Source organism: Juglans microcarpa x Juglans regia, chromosome 4S (assembly GCF_004785595.1).
Source record: "Juglans microcarpa x Juglans regia isolate MS1-56 chromosome 4S, Jm3101_v1.0, whole genome shotgun sequence".
Taxonomy (NCBI): domain Eukaryota; kingdom Viridiplantae; phylum Streptophyta; class Magnoliopsida; order Fagales; family Juglandaceae; genus Juglans; species Juglans microcarpa x Juglans regia.
The window spans coordinates 19,984,669-20,000,446 of record NC_054601.1 but is presented as its reverse complement, the minus strand read 5'-3'; the positions used below and the strand labels follow the sequence as shown (position 1 = coordinate 20,000,446).

Sequence of the window (15,778 nt, the reverse complement as noted above, 5' to 3'; positions counted from 1 at the left end):
TGGCCTATTAGCTCAGCTGGTTAGAGCGTCGTGCTAATAACGCGAAGGTCGCAGGTTCGAGACCTGCATGGGCCAATCCAAAAGCTTTATTTTTTTTCATTTTTCTGACGTTTGGGCCAACATTTTCTATCGCAAAACCCAATATTACAAGCCCAAGGATCAAAGAGTTTTGGGCCAACAGAACTTTGAAGCTAAGGTATTATTATGATGCTTTATCCATCTAGAAATAATTAATATACTTTCTTCATTAATATACCTTTTTATTTTTTATTATGAAAAAAAACTGCTACACAAATGATAAGTCCCAAGTTGTTAGGAGATGATCTAGGAATAAGTTGTCAAATAGATCCAAATGGGAAATGGATCCAAGATCAGCAAGTCCCATAATTTATTGATGAAAAGAACAAAGAGACCGATTATGGTTTTGGAAGTAAAATCTACTCTTCATTCGGTTTTCCTATCACACGCCACATGAAACCCGTGAGGCAAACCGGTCCAACAACAACTCTGGTCCACACGAAACCCACATGGTAAACCGGTTTTCCTGCCGGTGTTCTTCACAAAGGTTAGTAACACTCATTTTTTCAATTTTTTCAAATGTCGTGTAAAGTACCAAGTGATTGTTATCACATTGTTATGGTGATTGTAATATGATCTATGGAAATATGTAAGCATATTGATTGATAACACCACTTTGATAAATGAATAGCACGTGTTTGTAAAAAAGATTCAAAGAAAACATTTGCTAATTTTGCGTTGTGGTGATGGAAATGATGCGAATGGCATGCTTCATATCTAGTCTACACTCCTTTCATTTTTTCCCAAGCCATACCTAGTTTGCACTTGGCGATTCTCAATTCTTTTTCTAGAATATTATTAGTGGGATTTCAGAATTTACAGCGTAGTCAAAGGTTAATGCATTTTAATGTTCCACTTGTGACTCTGGTGTATGCTCATGCTATACACACAGCTATAACTTTTGGGATGGGATTGTGGAGCATTGGTAATGTGGTGAGTTACATATATGAAGATGAAGATGACAAAATAGACACTAAGATTGAAACCTCCAAACATCATCCGAGTTTACAATTGTTTCTCTTGTTTTGCCCAACATGCTTGGGATATCATACATTTGACATCAAGTTTGTTTAGGCCAGTGACTATGAGATGCACTTGCATTGGCTTCCTGGTAAAGGAAAAAAAAAAAAAAAAAAAAAAAAAAAAAAAAAAAAAAAAAAAAACAAGAAAGACCTTTCCCAAACTTTATTTAAAGATATATGTTATGTAGTTCCGGGTCTCATGATAAATAAAAAATGCTTCAATGAATTTTAAAACTGCTCAATTCATGAATACAAGAGGGTTTGGTTCAGGATGTGAATGTTTTTAATGGTATTCAATGATAAGTATCTGACTTGCTATTTTCCTGGATGCATGTGAAAATAGACTAATAGTCTCATTCTAATTAATAGAACTTTTGGAGTGAAGACATGCAAATTATCCCTTATTTACTAATGAAATGTACTTTAATATTATAGTTTGCTGATAATAAGATTGTGGTTATAGTTGTAGTTTATGACGAGCAAGCTAAAATAATTATGAATTTATGTTGTTTGGGGTTTTAATCAATCATCTCTATATATATTGGTTTTTATATATTGGTCGGTGTCTTTAATCATAGAGGGTGTCTTTAATCATAGAGGGTATTCAGGTTTCAATTTGATTCAATTGTATAAGAGAAATGCAGAACTCTTTCACAAGCATTAAGGACCTGCATGTGAAGTAGACTAGCTCTTTGTTGTTGGTAAATGAGTACCTCTTGCAATAAAGTAAGGGTGCTGTGAAATATCAGTTTTTGAGTTTGTTGTTCCCATGCAAACCATTGAGCAAACAAGATGCATGCTAGCTAGGCACATATATAGATCATGTTCGTCATTGATCTGCCCAAAACAATCATGTTGTTAATTAACTTAATTATAAGCTAATAGACTAGATTATCAGTAAACAAATACGCATTAAGGTTGATTGTAATTATACCTAACTTCATCAGCTAATTAATTATTAGGGATTTGAGGCTTCATTTTGAGCTAGCTTTTTTTCAAAATAAAAAAAAAAAAAAAAAGCATCAGATTTAGCTAGTTAGCAGTACATGATCATGTATTGCATGCACTTTTTAGCTAAGCTACCTTATTTAAATTTGCATTCTTATCCATGGCAAGGCAAAAGGCTAACCAACGACAATGGTTATCTATTTTCCAGCAAATGATAAGTTCAAGTACTAATATCGGTTCAAGTACGTGGACTTCAAGAGGGAAAAATAAAACAAGTTTGGACAGGCTACTTTGCTACTGTGGCATTTGAATGAGGGAATGAGAGGTTATTCCATGAATATGTAACAATCAAACAAGCCAAATATAAAGCAATGGAGAAGAAGTATAAGGGAACCTTGAAAGTATTGTTGAGATCGTGATTATTTTTTATTGTAATTTTTGCCGTATTTTTTATGTATCCCAAAAATTTGTGTATGATGGGTAGGGCTTCGACTCATGTAAGCTGTTTTAGCTTTGGACAACTGATTGTAATGAACATGTTATATAATTAGTTGTGTTTAGTGAATTTAATGAACATGTGATGTAATGAGTTGGCTTTTGTCAATATTTTAGAATGTTATGGATATGTCTTGAACAGGTTTTGACAGATTTTACTTTACTTTTTGGATTCAGCAAATTAATTAAGATTGAGGCAAGAATATACAAGTTAATTAAGAAAAATCCTGAAAATGCTACAAGTAGAGACTATATATATATGCAGCAACCTATACATTCAAGATATTCCAACTTGTACATGCAACAATCTTTACAACCACAACCTCTAACAACATCTGAAATAAATTTTCACAAAGTATTTCAAGATTTCTATGAATTATAGAATAAGGATTTTTATGAGTAGAACACCCATAAATCTGTACATTCTTTACAACCACAATCTCCAATAAAATGGCTCCAAATTTTCATAAAATATTTCAAGAAACCCATAAAAAATAGAATAATGATTTTCAAACATGTTGAATACCCACAAATCTATACCTTCTTTACAACCACAACCACCAAAAGAAAATATCTAGATTTTCACAAAATACTAAACCCATAAAAAATACTTCACAAATTCTCAATATTGCTCAATGGTGTTTGTTGTGTGACAGTACTATATTGGATTCCAACAACAATATTTTTAACGTTCGCACCAACTTGGTGGTTCGAGCAGTGTTTTAAATTTCGTACCGTATCGGCCGGTACAGGTACTATACCTGTTCCGTACCGGCTAAAATACCGGGCGTACCTGAATTTCGGCCTGTACCGGCCTATATTTCAGCCTGTACCAGCCGATATTTCGGCCTGTGTTTTTTTTTTTTTTTTTCATTTTTTCAAACTATAAGCTTATTTTTTAACTCTCAATTTAGACTAGACTATTTATAATTTATATATATATGTATTTATATATAATTTATTTATATATAGACTATTATTTTGGAATATAATTTTTATATATATTTATATATATAATTTATTCATATATCGACTATCCCGAAACGCTATTCCGAAACGGTACCGGTACCGAAATATTTCGTTCCAGTGCCTTGACCGGTATGGCGTCCAGTACGGTATTCAAAACATTGGGTTCGAGACCTCACCAACTTGTTCGTCATCAAATATTTTCCTACAAGTCTAATTTTCAAAATGAAGAAAATACACATCTATTAGAAAGGAAACAAATACTAGTCCAACATATATATAATTGATAGAAAAAAATGAGTACCTGTTTCTTCTTTCTCTTGATTACAGCTTTCTCCACAGGCTGAACCTTTCTCTTCATTGGGGGTCTCCCTTTCCCTCGAACAACGTAAAGGCTTAATATTTTCTTATCCTTATCGACAGTAGTTATAGTTAGGCATAGTGTTAGAACATCCCAATGCATATAAGAAAAAAAAATTAAAAATAATTAAAAATAATTAAAAATAATCTACATGACTATCCCAAGCGCATGTATATGGATTTGGATATACATTTTGAGGCATGATAAATGGTGGGTAGTACGGATTTTCTATACCATAATATTCCTATAATACACAAATAAAAAATAGATTTAGCTAAATGGCAATATCAAACACAACGACATTTTCAAATGACCAATATGTTTTATACTTGAGTCGGTGAAATTAATATAGAAGGTGTAGGTGGTTCATCTTCCTCTTTGTCCATCCTGCTATTTCAACTGAAGATATGGAAATTAAATTGTTACCCAACTAAAAAAAAAAAAAAAAAACATAGTTACCCAACTCAAACTAATATTCTACATACGACTCTAATCATTCGATTTTGGACTTGAATCCAAAAAATAAAAAAAATTAACTCCCACTCTTATTTAGCGCATAAAAAAAATTACTCTGCACTAACACCCCAAGTCCCAAGTTTCCAAACAAATTGAGAATTGAACCCTATCAAATATATAGACAAAAGAGTGAAAATTAGTATAATGAACTTGCGATAGCAATTCCAAAACTTACATTTTACATGATGATTATATAGCCAAGTCACAATTCATAAAATTCAAAAGGAAGTAGACAAAAAAACAAAAGTATAGAAAAATCCAAACTTTATCTACTCATGTGATTTTCGGATTTTTCAAACTATAACTAAAAAGCAAAGAAAAAGCCAAACTATATAAGCAGTACACGATCAGATTTAGCTAGTTAGCATCATTTAAAGATTTTTCAACAAAGAAGAAAATTTAACAATAAAATTCCAAAAAATAATTAGTTGCTAACTAGAAAACTAACTAGAGTGTTCTCTAGAACTTACTACTGTAACACAAAAAGGTGGGCTTAATCATTCAAAAGATATAGAATCTGATCAATAATTATTTTTTTTTTCTCTTTCTACTTTATGATTGTAGGCTACAATAAGAAAATTAGATTAAAAAGGAAAAAAAAAAATAGTTTCCCTTCAATCTTAGTAAAAGACAGAAAAATATGAGAAACATGCCGTCCAACATTTGGAAGGCATTCTTTATCAAAAAAACCGTCTGAAATACCAGCATAAAGTTAAGAAAGACTTTATAAGATTCTCATATGAAAAATCATAACCTGAGCAAAGAAAATTACTGAAAACTTTATCTGCTTCATTTGAAAAATCATAACCTGAGCAAACTTTATCTACTTTATCTAAAAGGTAAAATCTTTAAATATTTTCTCTCTCAAAGATTATAAAACAGAGAAAAAAATACCTATGAACTTCAACGTGGAGGCGTTGAATCGTGGAGGAGAAGATTCACAAGCAAAATACGGTAGGTCGGTCATGGCAAGGATTTTTTCGGCGGTCCCAAACTTTGGTGGTCTTGAAGAGGCCGGTTGGGGAGGGGGGAGGGGAAAAATTCGAAACAAAATTATTTGGGTGTTTTTTTTCACTAAACACACGTTTAACATAAATAAATAAATAAATTAAAAAAAAAAGTGAGAAAAGCTTGTATGCTGTCCATAATGTACCGCTCTAGTGTAATGTTGCAGGAAATTTTTTTTTACTTAGTGATTAAAGAAGTGATTTTAATTATATTAATGTATTTTTCTTATTTTTTAAAAATATTTAAATATATTATTAAAAAAACTAAAAAGTAAAAGTGGTATAAACTAGCGGTGCTACTCAGGCGGCAGAGTAGCAGTGCTCAAAAAAATAATGCCACATCACGCTTCGTGTGGTGCATGAGAAAAAGAGGTAGGTGTATAGAAGAACTCAGTCCTAAAATTGGACCGTTGGAATCATTTACTATGGATAATGTTAAGGACGTGTTTCACACTATCAACTACATGTATAACACAAATAAGATGGCGGCACTGGGTGTCTGGGATACTCTGATACCTAAGTTAAAGAGAAATGTTATCAATATAAGTATATGAATGAATCTCAAAATGTTACATTCAGGTGTTATTTATAGGAGTATGAAGATATTGATAACAACTAACTCTAGAGTTTATCTTGGATAACTCTCGAATAAATCAGTAGAATAACTTTTCTGATTCATCGGAGATGTTATCTATTCTTTTTATTATTCACCACGTGGTTAAAGATTCAATCTCTAGACTTGCAGAGCTTATTCGACTCCTAGGTCTCAAACTTGGGCCTTCCAACACATGAGCTTGTTTTCCTCAATGCCCTAAATATCCCTTTCATATAATATAGAGAAACATATGTTTTGAGACAACTTGGACAGAAGAGAGAGACTCTCACACTTATTCTAGAAATGATCGAGGTCAGAACAAGCTCTCAAAAGAAAGAGTGGAATCAAGATACTATAAGATAGGATGATGATGAATGAGAATAGGGCACCGTGAGTGTTCTATATGATTATCAATTGTATATCTAGCTTCCACAATCCCTTAAAAAAAGAGCAAAATAAGAAGAAAATGAGGACAAGCTACGGTAAAGATGTGAGAAGGGGAAGGAAGAAAGTGAAATTAAGCTTCTCCATCCTCTCGATGGAAAGTGCTGTGTCAAGACTTCTACTAAAAGGGCCTTTGTTTGGATAGGTGGTACGGAAAGTTAAGGTTAAAAGCATACTAGTCCCTTTTGTATGAATCGCTTGTTCTTGCTCTCAAGGAAACCTCCCGGCTAACACCCTTTTAGTAATGTCAACTTTACATATCCATTTAAAACATAGAATAGATGCATATACTTGTTTTAAATACATAAGATTATTGAGCAAACCGTTAAGGTGGACTCCGTTAAACTTGACCCAAGGTCGATTTGCTCATTAAATGAGGATCTTTTACGAGCAAGATTTCATTAAAACTAAAAATAATGATATAAAAGGAGGGGGTGAGGAGCTCTAACAAAACATCTCAATATATTCAATACTATACATAAAATGAAAAGTAAAAAAGCAACAAATGATACGTTGTAATTGACTATTTCAATGCATAAGAAGGAACTTTTCAAGTATTCATTCTTCAAATTCTTCGAATTGAAAGTAAGAATCAATATCTATTTCAGGCAAAAGAGTGAATAGATGACTTTCTCTTAGAGGAGAAATCGTCGCTAGAATGGGTGGTGCGTATGCCACAAAGGTGGTGTGTAGGTCCTACTCTTTTACTGCAATGCTGATCTGATGGCATAGACTGATATTTCAAAGAGTTTCCAACCAATTAAAGGGGCACGGGGCCGCGGCCGCGGCAAAGCAACAAAAGGCGGTGGATGGATCTTGAAAAATAAATAAAATAATTGGAAAACATACTGGAGGCCAGCATCAAATCAAGAAAACTACAGGAAGGTAGTAGATGCGTTGTGAGTGGACAGCGCGCAAAGGCCATGCATCGGGGATATTGAATCCAAGGAAGCTAGCAGGGTGGAGATACCATCAGTGCATGGACAATGAAAATGGAAGAGGAGTGGTAGATTTAGGGTGGGTTTGAATAGTCAGTTCAGATGAGATGTTTTGTTGAAAGTTAAATAAAATATTATTAAAATATTATTTTTTAATATTATTTTTATTTTAAAATTTAAAAAAATTAAATTATTTTAAAATTACTTTTATTTTTTAAGTTATCCCACCTCCCGCCCCCACTCCATATATATATTTTTTTTATTCATATATATAAATAAATATATTGTATATAGATATATACAATTTATTAAAGATTTAAAATTATATTCAAGTCATTGGATTGCCTTGACCTCCTAAGCCAACCTTTATATAGGAGGTTAAAATAATACAATAGTCATTTTTAAATAATGTAGGACTGTAGTTTAAGGTTTTTTTTTTTTATATTTATAAATTTTAATTTATTATTTAAATTATATTATAATTTGGATCTAAAAAATATTTTTAGACTAAAAAATTTTTTTTTAAACACAATAGAGTGGCCTAAGCAGGGGTGGGGCGGATGGGATTTTTTGCCCCCGCCCCCGCCTCTCGGGCGGGGGAAAAATTCCCAACCCCTGCATGGTGCGGGGGAGGGTGGATATCACCCCTAATTCAAACCACCCTTAGCCTCCCAAAAATTGGTAAAAAGTAAAGAAAAAAAAAAAAAAAACAATGAGATAGTGGAAAAAAAAGAAAAAGAAAAAAGGAGAAAAAGATGGAAGATCTTTGAAAGAGATGAAATGATAGAAAGGAGGATGGGAGGCAGGGGAGATTCAGCGGCTCCCTTTCCTCCCTGCAGCGCTAGTTTTTATCAATTTCTCTCAATACAGATTTTTGACGTTCACTAAATATAATTGGGGATACTCTCCACCGCCACTTACGTCTCTCTCTTCTGGGGTAGCTTTCGTTGCTCTCCTCCGCCACGCACGTCTCTCTCTCAGATCCTGGCTTTCGACTGCTCTCCTCCGCCACCGACGTGAAGCTATTTGGGCAAGTGGGGAATGTGGGTTTTCTACTACATTGGCTGGAATAGGGTATCCAATGGAGGAGTGGAGTGGGGATTGTGCCATTCCTAGGAGTGGTTCGTCAAGATTGGAGTCCATGATCGAGAGCTTCATGCCCATGGATTTTTTCTTTTCGGGACTAGGGACCAACACATTAATGTTTTTGAGCTAAAAAAATCCCAGCTTTCTCATGGACCCAGAGTAATAAGACACCAAGCTCTCGAATTGATCTGACAAAGGAGAGAATTTTGGATACGGGTTGACTGAGTAGGTTGAGTTGGTACTCTGCAGAAACTCTAGCAGAGGTTTGATGACTTAATTAAATTGTACGAAGCAGAGTATGGGTGCAACAAACAATTGAAAGAGAAAGCAGTAGAAACTTTGATTTCTTTTTACAAACCCCACCTTGTCAGAGACTGGTAAAGGTTCTTATGAGATGACAGGACCAAATCCAGCTTGTGTTCTTTGCCTTTGTTGCAAAGCACGGTCTCACCCACAACAATGGTGGTGATTTTGGTTGCCGGGTAGCGAGCTATAACATTGGCCCTAAGCCACGTTTCAGCCATTAAGACACTAGTCGAGACCTCATGGAGGCTTTCGTCACCCACAGAAACAGCTATTGGAAGAGCAAAGTGAGAGGATGCTTGGAAGACCTCTGGGATTGTGTTATAAAGGTTTAAAAACACAATGGGTTCTTTACCTGCACCTGCAAAGAGAGAAACCAAAGATTAAGGTCTTCGTTTAAAAAAGAGTGGTGCTGCTCCCACAGAGGGAGGCCACCGTAGGAGTCACCGAATAGGCAAAAAAAAATTTGAATTTTTTTTTTCCCTTTTTCAAATATTTTTTAAAATTTATTTAAAATTTTCGAAAAAAAAAATCATAAATTATTAAAAAATATTTACTTAAATATTAAGTATAAAAAATAAAAAACTGGATCGGTGGGACCACCAGATAAGCATTTTTCTATAAAGAAAGCAAAAGACCCCACTTGCCCAAAGAGCTTCTCCTCCACTCAGTTTCATCACTTTGGTTTTATTCCAGTAATTAGGGGTGACAAATCGTGTTTTCGGATCGTGTTCGTATCGTGTCAAGTTATTAATATTCGATTATATAGGTCAATTTGAACCCAATCCGTTAAGCTAAACTTGTCAAATTTTCAAACCCTAACCCAACCCATTTAGATAACGAATTGTGTCGTGTCACTTGTTTTGATCCGTTTAATAATTAATTATAAATATGTTAATACGACACGACTCATTTATTTCATGTAATTGGGTTGAACTAAAACGTATAACTCATTTGACATGATTAATATAATTTTGTATAAAAGTTAAAATTTATATTTATTAATAACTACAATATCTTAAAATATATATATCAATATTTTTCAAATTTTAACATATAATAAAACTAATATTATAAACTATACAATAACAAATATAAGCATAAATCTAAAATTACAATAAAAACAATAAAAATATAAGTTTATTGAGAAATACTAATATTACAACTTAACAATAATTATATTTTAATTTTGAAATAAATTCTAAACGGATCAAAACGAGTTGATTTCGTACTAAACAGTTGACCTGTTAGTGACCTATTTATAAATCGTGTGTTAACGAGTCAACCTATTTTGATCGAAACCTGCTAATTTCTTGTCGTGTTTGTGTTGGATTTACGGGCCGTGTCATATATTGCCACCCCTACTTGCAACGCATCGTTTCATTTTTTACCATGACATGCCAGCTCATTTTTGTGTGCAATGGATGCGCAAAAATGATTGCCTTCAAACTTATGTATGTAGGTGTTTTCCAAAAATATCTCATAAATAGGTTCGAATCAATTGAACGACTCAATCACCTACCTTTTGTTCTAACTCGAATCGTTTACTCCATTACAATGGATCTAGTAAGCATCCAAGAGGCTGCTCACAAATCACAAGTAAATGCTGCTACATAAGATGAGGAAACTGTTGTCGATTGGTCAAGTCTCTAACTTGAGAAGAATTTGGGCTCACCCTAGGGGCCTAGAGATGGAAGAATGCTCAAGGCCATTTTAATTATAGCAACAAAGAAGCTGATAGGTCACCATCGGCATGATCTCCATGAACAGTGCGATGAGTAGGATAACCAAACGAGATTCTTCTTCATGCACAAAATCAAGATCAGTAAACCTTCTCACACCGATACCCATGACATAACAGAGGTCTTGTAGTTTAGTTTAATTTCTTGCATGTAAATCCAAAGTTTTGAGATTCAATTCATCATTGGCGCGAGATCTCTTGTTAAAAACAAGCAGTTATAACAATAAATTATGGCAAACTTTCGAACTCGGGATTATCAACGTTTGTAAATTTGTTTAAATTGATTTCATGGCCTTTCCATAATCAAAGCAGTTATGTTTTAGCTGTTTTAGAGCTAGCGACTCAATACTCTAATAAAATCCAAATGGACGACAATAGCAATCAGTTGGACCCGAGCAAAAGAACAAAACAAGACAAAGAAAATGACAGAAAAAGTGATCAGGTTTCCTTTGAAGGACCCTTCTTTGCAGCCTCAGCAGCGGCTTTCTCAGCATCAATTTCGGCAACGATGGCATCAATCTCAGCTTCCTCAAGTTGCCGCAAACCCTGTTCTTTAGTCATCACAGCAACTTCTATGTTCTTTCCCCCACTCTCAACAACCTAAAACATATAGCATAAAATGTTTCAAAATGTATTATGGTTCCAAATCTAAATACATTGCCAGTATTTAACATTGGTCTTATCTCAAGAAACTCGACCATGGACAGTAGGTGAAAGGCTACAATTGCTCAGGACATCAAAAAATAAATTCCAAGGAACTGCACCAGATTAAGTGATGCAGACATGCAGTTCAACTCAAGCATGGAATCATGGGATGGGTAAGTGAAACAGTATCTCCATTAAACTATCTTTTTTAGTGCGTCCAATAGGCTGAGAATCCTCTACACCAAATTACATTGTACTAGTTACAGGAAAGCATTATAAACTGAGATTAGGTAAGCTAAAATCTTTTTCCTCCCTCGTGGGCCACCAAAAAAAAAATCTTTTTTCCGCCTCACAAGTAAAGCACAGCAAGATAACAACCATGAATAAGATAGTGCCTAAAAAGGAAACGTGCATCCCATTGAGAACCACACATCATTGTTGTGAGAAGCATCTTAAAGGTATAAGAGGTAGAGATAAAAAAAAAAAAAAAAAAAAAAGTTACTTAAATTGATTAAAAAGTATTTTTGCAGCCTAGCTAAGCCTCATCAAATATGTAGGTAATGAATATTAGAAATGAATGCCTAAGTAAGAATAGTGCAATGAACATCTTAGTTTGCTAAATATGTATTGAATTGCGAGGCTAAGAAAACAATGTAAGTACCATCATCATGGCCTTGATGTTCAAGTTAAAATGTTACATTTTTCTCAAATGAATTATAGCCTTTCACGTAAGCCCTTTTTATGCATTTTTTATGACATATTGGAAAGACAAGTTTGCAAATACTTGAATCTGATAATTGTGCTATAAATATGTAATGAATAGTCTTATGTTATGGAAGTCATGTAAACCCTTTTACCTCAAGCAATGCACGGATAGCAAGCTTCACAGTTTCTTGCCCAGAAGTTTCCTTATAGTTTTTCTCCAGAAACTCCCGTATCGAATTAGAGTTTCTCCCAGTTGCATTAGCCTTCCAAGCAGAAAATGTCCCAGAAGGATCTGTCTGATACAATGATGGCGAACCAGAATAGGGATCAAAGCCAATAATCAAAGTTGAAAGCCCAAATGGTCGCACCCCCCCACTTTGTGTGTACTTTTGCTGAAGACCAGCAATGTAACGAGTAATGTACTCAACAGTCACTGGATCCTCAACGGTAAGCCTATGGCTTTGACATTCAATTCGTGCCCTGTTTACTAGAACACGAGCATCTGCCTTGAGTCCTGCACACGCTAGAGCAATGTGATCGTCCAAGTTTACAATCTTCCTAACCGATCTGCAAAATGGAAGCAGCAGAGTAAGACTGCCTACCCTAGAAAAGGTCATGCAAAATGTAACAAAGAAAATGGAAAAAAAGAAAAAGAAAAAGAAAAAGAAAGAAAGAACACAGTAGGTTTCATGATTGGCAAGAATGCATTCTTGAAGTAGTCAAGAAAATCTGGTCAAGGTTTCAATTCAAATCAGCACCGATATAATAAACACACCTAGATGTCTAATCCAAAAAAAATTGTTTGGTAATTCTATCTATCAGTATCTTCTTTAGCTCATATCTAAGATTAGATACATATGAGAAACTAAGAGGGTTTAATTAGTTTCATCTACTGAACAGGAGTAAAAAAAGCCAACATCTTGTATTGGTGAATCTGATCTAAAGGCGATCCCCAGTTGTGATTACCAAAATTTTACTTAAAAAAGGAGATTTCAAAAGGAAATAAATATGTATCTTAGGTTTAGTGACCGGCAGTTGAGTTATATCTCCAATATGACACACATAACTTGTTTTTTGAAGCATTACGTAAATCATCAAATGCCTATGCGTGGAATTTTTAGTTATATTGGTAATCTAAATGAGCAGAACATCGCATCCGAGGATTTTATTTTTATTTTTATTTTTTTTAAAAAAAAATTATAGAGCATATAAGACACTGTAGAGTGTAGAGCATATATGAAATTCCAGAGGAACTATCTCAGTAAAATTAATCGGATAAAGCAACGTCCACAAAATTCTAATGAGACCTTTATCGATTCCTAATGTGACGAAAGTAAATCACATGGATATAGATCACCCTAAACCCTAACCCTGGCCTCATCTACAAGCTTGGGAAGAGAGATCAGCTGATAATCTCAACCGTTGTGATTCTTATAGAAACGGTGACAGAGAGTGAGACCTGGAATCTTGGAGTTTGGCGGCGGACTTCTTTTCGACACCGAGGACGACGGTGTCGGTGCCGCGGACACCAACGGCAGCGTTGCCCTTGCGCACTGCTTCGAGCGCGTATTCGACCTGGAACAAATGCCCATCTGGTGAGAAAACCGTTATTGCTCTGTCGTACCTCGCCATTTTCTTCTTTCTCCTCCTCTCTCTTTGGCTCTTATTTTTCTTTCCTTTTCTTCTTCTGCTGCTTCTTCCGCAACAAGGCACCGAGAGTCTTCTTTCTATAAAGTTAAAAATACTGTAGAGGTGGAATAGTTGTAACTTAGTAGTATTAATAATCACTTATTAATTATTAAATTATTTTTTTGAAAAATAAAAATAAAATATATAAACCGTCAAATTAGAAAAACAAATTAAAGCGATATCATTTTCCTTACTTATAAAAAACCTAGACCCACATCTGGTTAACCGGTATAGACCTGAATATCTGCAGTATTTCCCAATATAATCGGTTTGGTTTGATCTGATTCTAAATAAATTTTAGGACTGAATTAGTATGTATCGATTTTATATTTTTAAAAATCGATTACGTACCAGTTACTCTTCTAAATCGGTACTTCTAGTTTTACCGATTTCGGTCTGGGTCAGTCTGATTTTTCAGTTTTAATAAAATACAAATTTGTCATAAATTAGAACTTTAATTAGATGTATATATTAATAATTAGTTAATGGTGAATTGGTGATAGGTTAGTTAATTGATATTCATATCATACATTAGTTAATTATATTAATATTTGTAATTGTTTTATACTCACTTACAAATTGCAATTTAGGTATTTTACAAAAATCTATCTAATAGAAATGTATTTATCAAAATTAATATATATTATAACAGTATAACTATCAATATAACTACATTGCTAATAGTTATACTAATACTAATAGTATTATTGTATCACTATAATATCATATAATGATATAATATTAATATAACTACTAAAATTATAATGATTTATATAGTTCTTTATATATAAACTTAAAGTGGATTACTAATACTAATATTAGGGTATAAAATGTAATTAATGTACTAATATACATTAGTATACTAATGTATACTAATTAATTAAAATAAAATATAATTAATATATTAATGTATATTAGTATTACTAATGTATTATGTATTTTATTAGTTGGAGGGGCGCCCACGTGGGGCTGACCCCTCCTGCTAGGTAACGCATGGCTTTAAGCCATGCGTTACTTGTAATGTATCTTGTGTAACGCATGGCTTTTTACTTGTAATGTATCTTGTGTAACACATGGCTTAAAGCCATGCGTTACACAAGATACATTACAAGTAACGCATGGCTTAAAGCCATGCGTTACCTAGCCATGCGTTACACAAGACAATTGAAGGCTGGCCTTTAAGGCCAGCCGTGCATAGGAGGACTATATATAGTCCTCCTCAATTGTGTTTTTTAGACCGATCTAAAAAAATAGAAAAAAGACTCTCTCTCTTTTTGTTCTCTCTTGATAAAATACTTAGGCTGTGGATTTGTAAGTGTTACTCTAGTTCCATACTACGTAGTACACTTTCGCCACTAAGAGGAAACGCTTGGAGTTTATCAATCTGGAAAAACTTGTGGAGCAATTCTTTAAGCTGAGCTTGAGGTACTTTTCCGTTGTGCATTCTAACATTGGTATCAGAGCTATTTTTTGAATTGCTTCCAGTTTTTAATTTTTTTTTCTCGCATATGCTTGAGATTTGTATGGTGTTTTTTTTATCCTCTTTTTTTTTCTGTTAAAAAAAAAAAAAAAAAAAAACGCGCAGCAGGTGGTGCTGCGAGCACCAACGCAGTGGTGCTGCGCGCACCACCGCAAGGCGCTGCGCGCACCAGAGAGGTGCTGCTCGCACCACGGAGGCGCAGCGCGCACCGGCGAGGTGGTCGGCAGCACCCTGCTGCTTGGACCGATCACTTCCGCCGCCTGCGGTGCTGCGTGGGAGGCTCCAGGGCGTGCTGCTTCGAACGGCTACTGTTCACGTGAACATTAGCCGAATGGGGGGAAGAAGATGACCATTAGGTCATCTGATTTCCATGGGCTTGGGCCTCATGGCCCGGCCCACTCTCTCTTTTTTTTTTTTTTTTTTTTTCCTTCTTTTTAAATATGGGCTGGGCTTGACCCAACATTTTTTACTGGGCATATTTTTTTTAAAGCCCAACTTTGTTCAAGCCCATTTTTTTTAAAACAGAAAATAAAATGAGGGGATGAAATTTGCTCTAAGATATATTGTTATATTAAATGTGATTTTTTTATTTAATTGTTTTTAGATTAAATGTGATCACATGTGAATATATAGTTATATTCATGCTATTTTTTTTTCCATTATATTATATTACATGTGATCTTTTATTTAATTTGTTATATTAAATGTGATAACATGTATATGTGAATTGAACATGTGGATATGTGATTATTTTTATCA

The 15,778-nt window shown here is 34.2% G+C and overlaps 1 protein-coding gene and 1 non-coding gene across 2 annotated transcripts; one reads left to right on the top strand and one right to left on the bottom strand.

Moving 5' to 3' along the window:
• Position 1: 1 nt before the first annotated feature.
• Positions 2–75, top strand: TRNAI-AAU. Its single transcript has one exon. It is a non-coding gene; the product is annotated as a tRNA-Ile (tRNA).
• A 10,678-nt stretch (positions 76–10,753) lies between these two features.
• Positions 10,754–13,596, bottom strand: LOC121262465 (proteasome subunit alpha type-7-like). The gene is made up of 3 exons (XM_041164949.1): positions 13,310–13,596; positions 12,003–12,417; positions 10,754–11,100 (listed from the first exon to the last, which is right to left on the bottom strand). The coding sequence occupies exons 1-3, from the start codon at positions 13,480–13,482 to the stop codon at positions 10,939–10,941; spliced, it is 750 nt and encodes a 249-aa protein (XP_041020883.1). The 5' UTR covers positions 13,483–13,596; the 3' UTR covers positions 10,754–10,938.
• Positions 13,597–15,778: the final 2,182 nt, after the last annotated feature.

Bases quoted from the DNA above. Each gene is read 5' to 3' on its own strand.
- LOC121262465 (XM_041164949.1), bottom strand. From the start codon at position 13,482: ATGGCGAGGTACGACAGAGCAATAACGGTTTTCTCACCAGATGGGCAT. The intron at 12,418-13,309 runs GTCTCACTCTCT...TCCATTTTGCAG, and splicing joins GCCAAACTCCAAGATTCCAG to ATCGGTTAGGAAGATTGTAA. The intron at 11,101-12,002 runs GTAAAAGGGTTT...TATATGTTTTAG, and splicing joins CTATCCGTGCATTGCTTGAG to GTTGTTGAGAGTGGGGGAAA.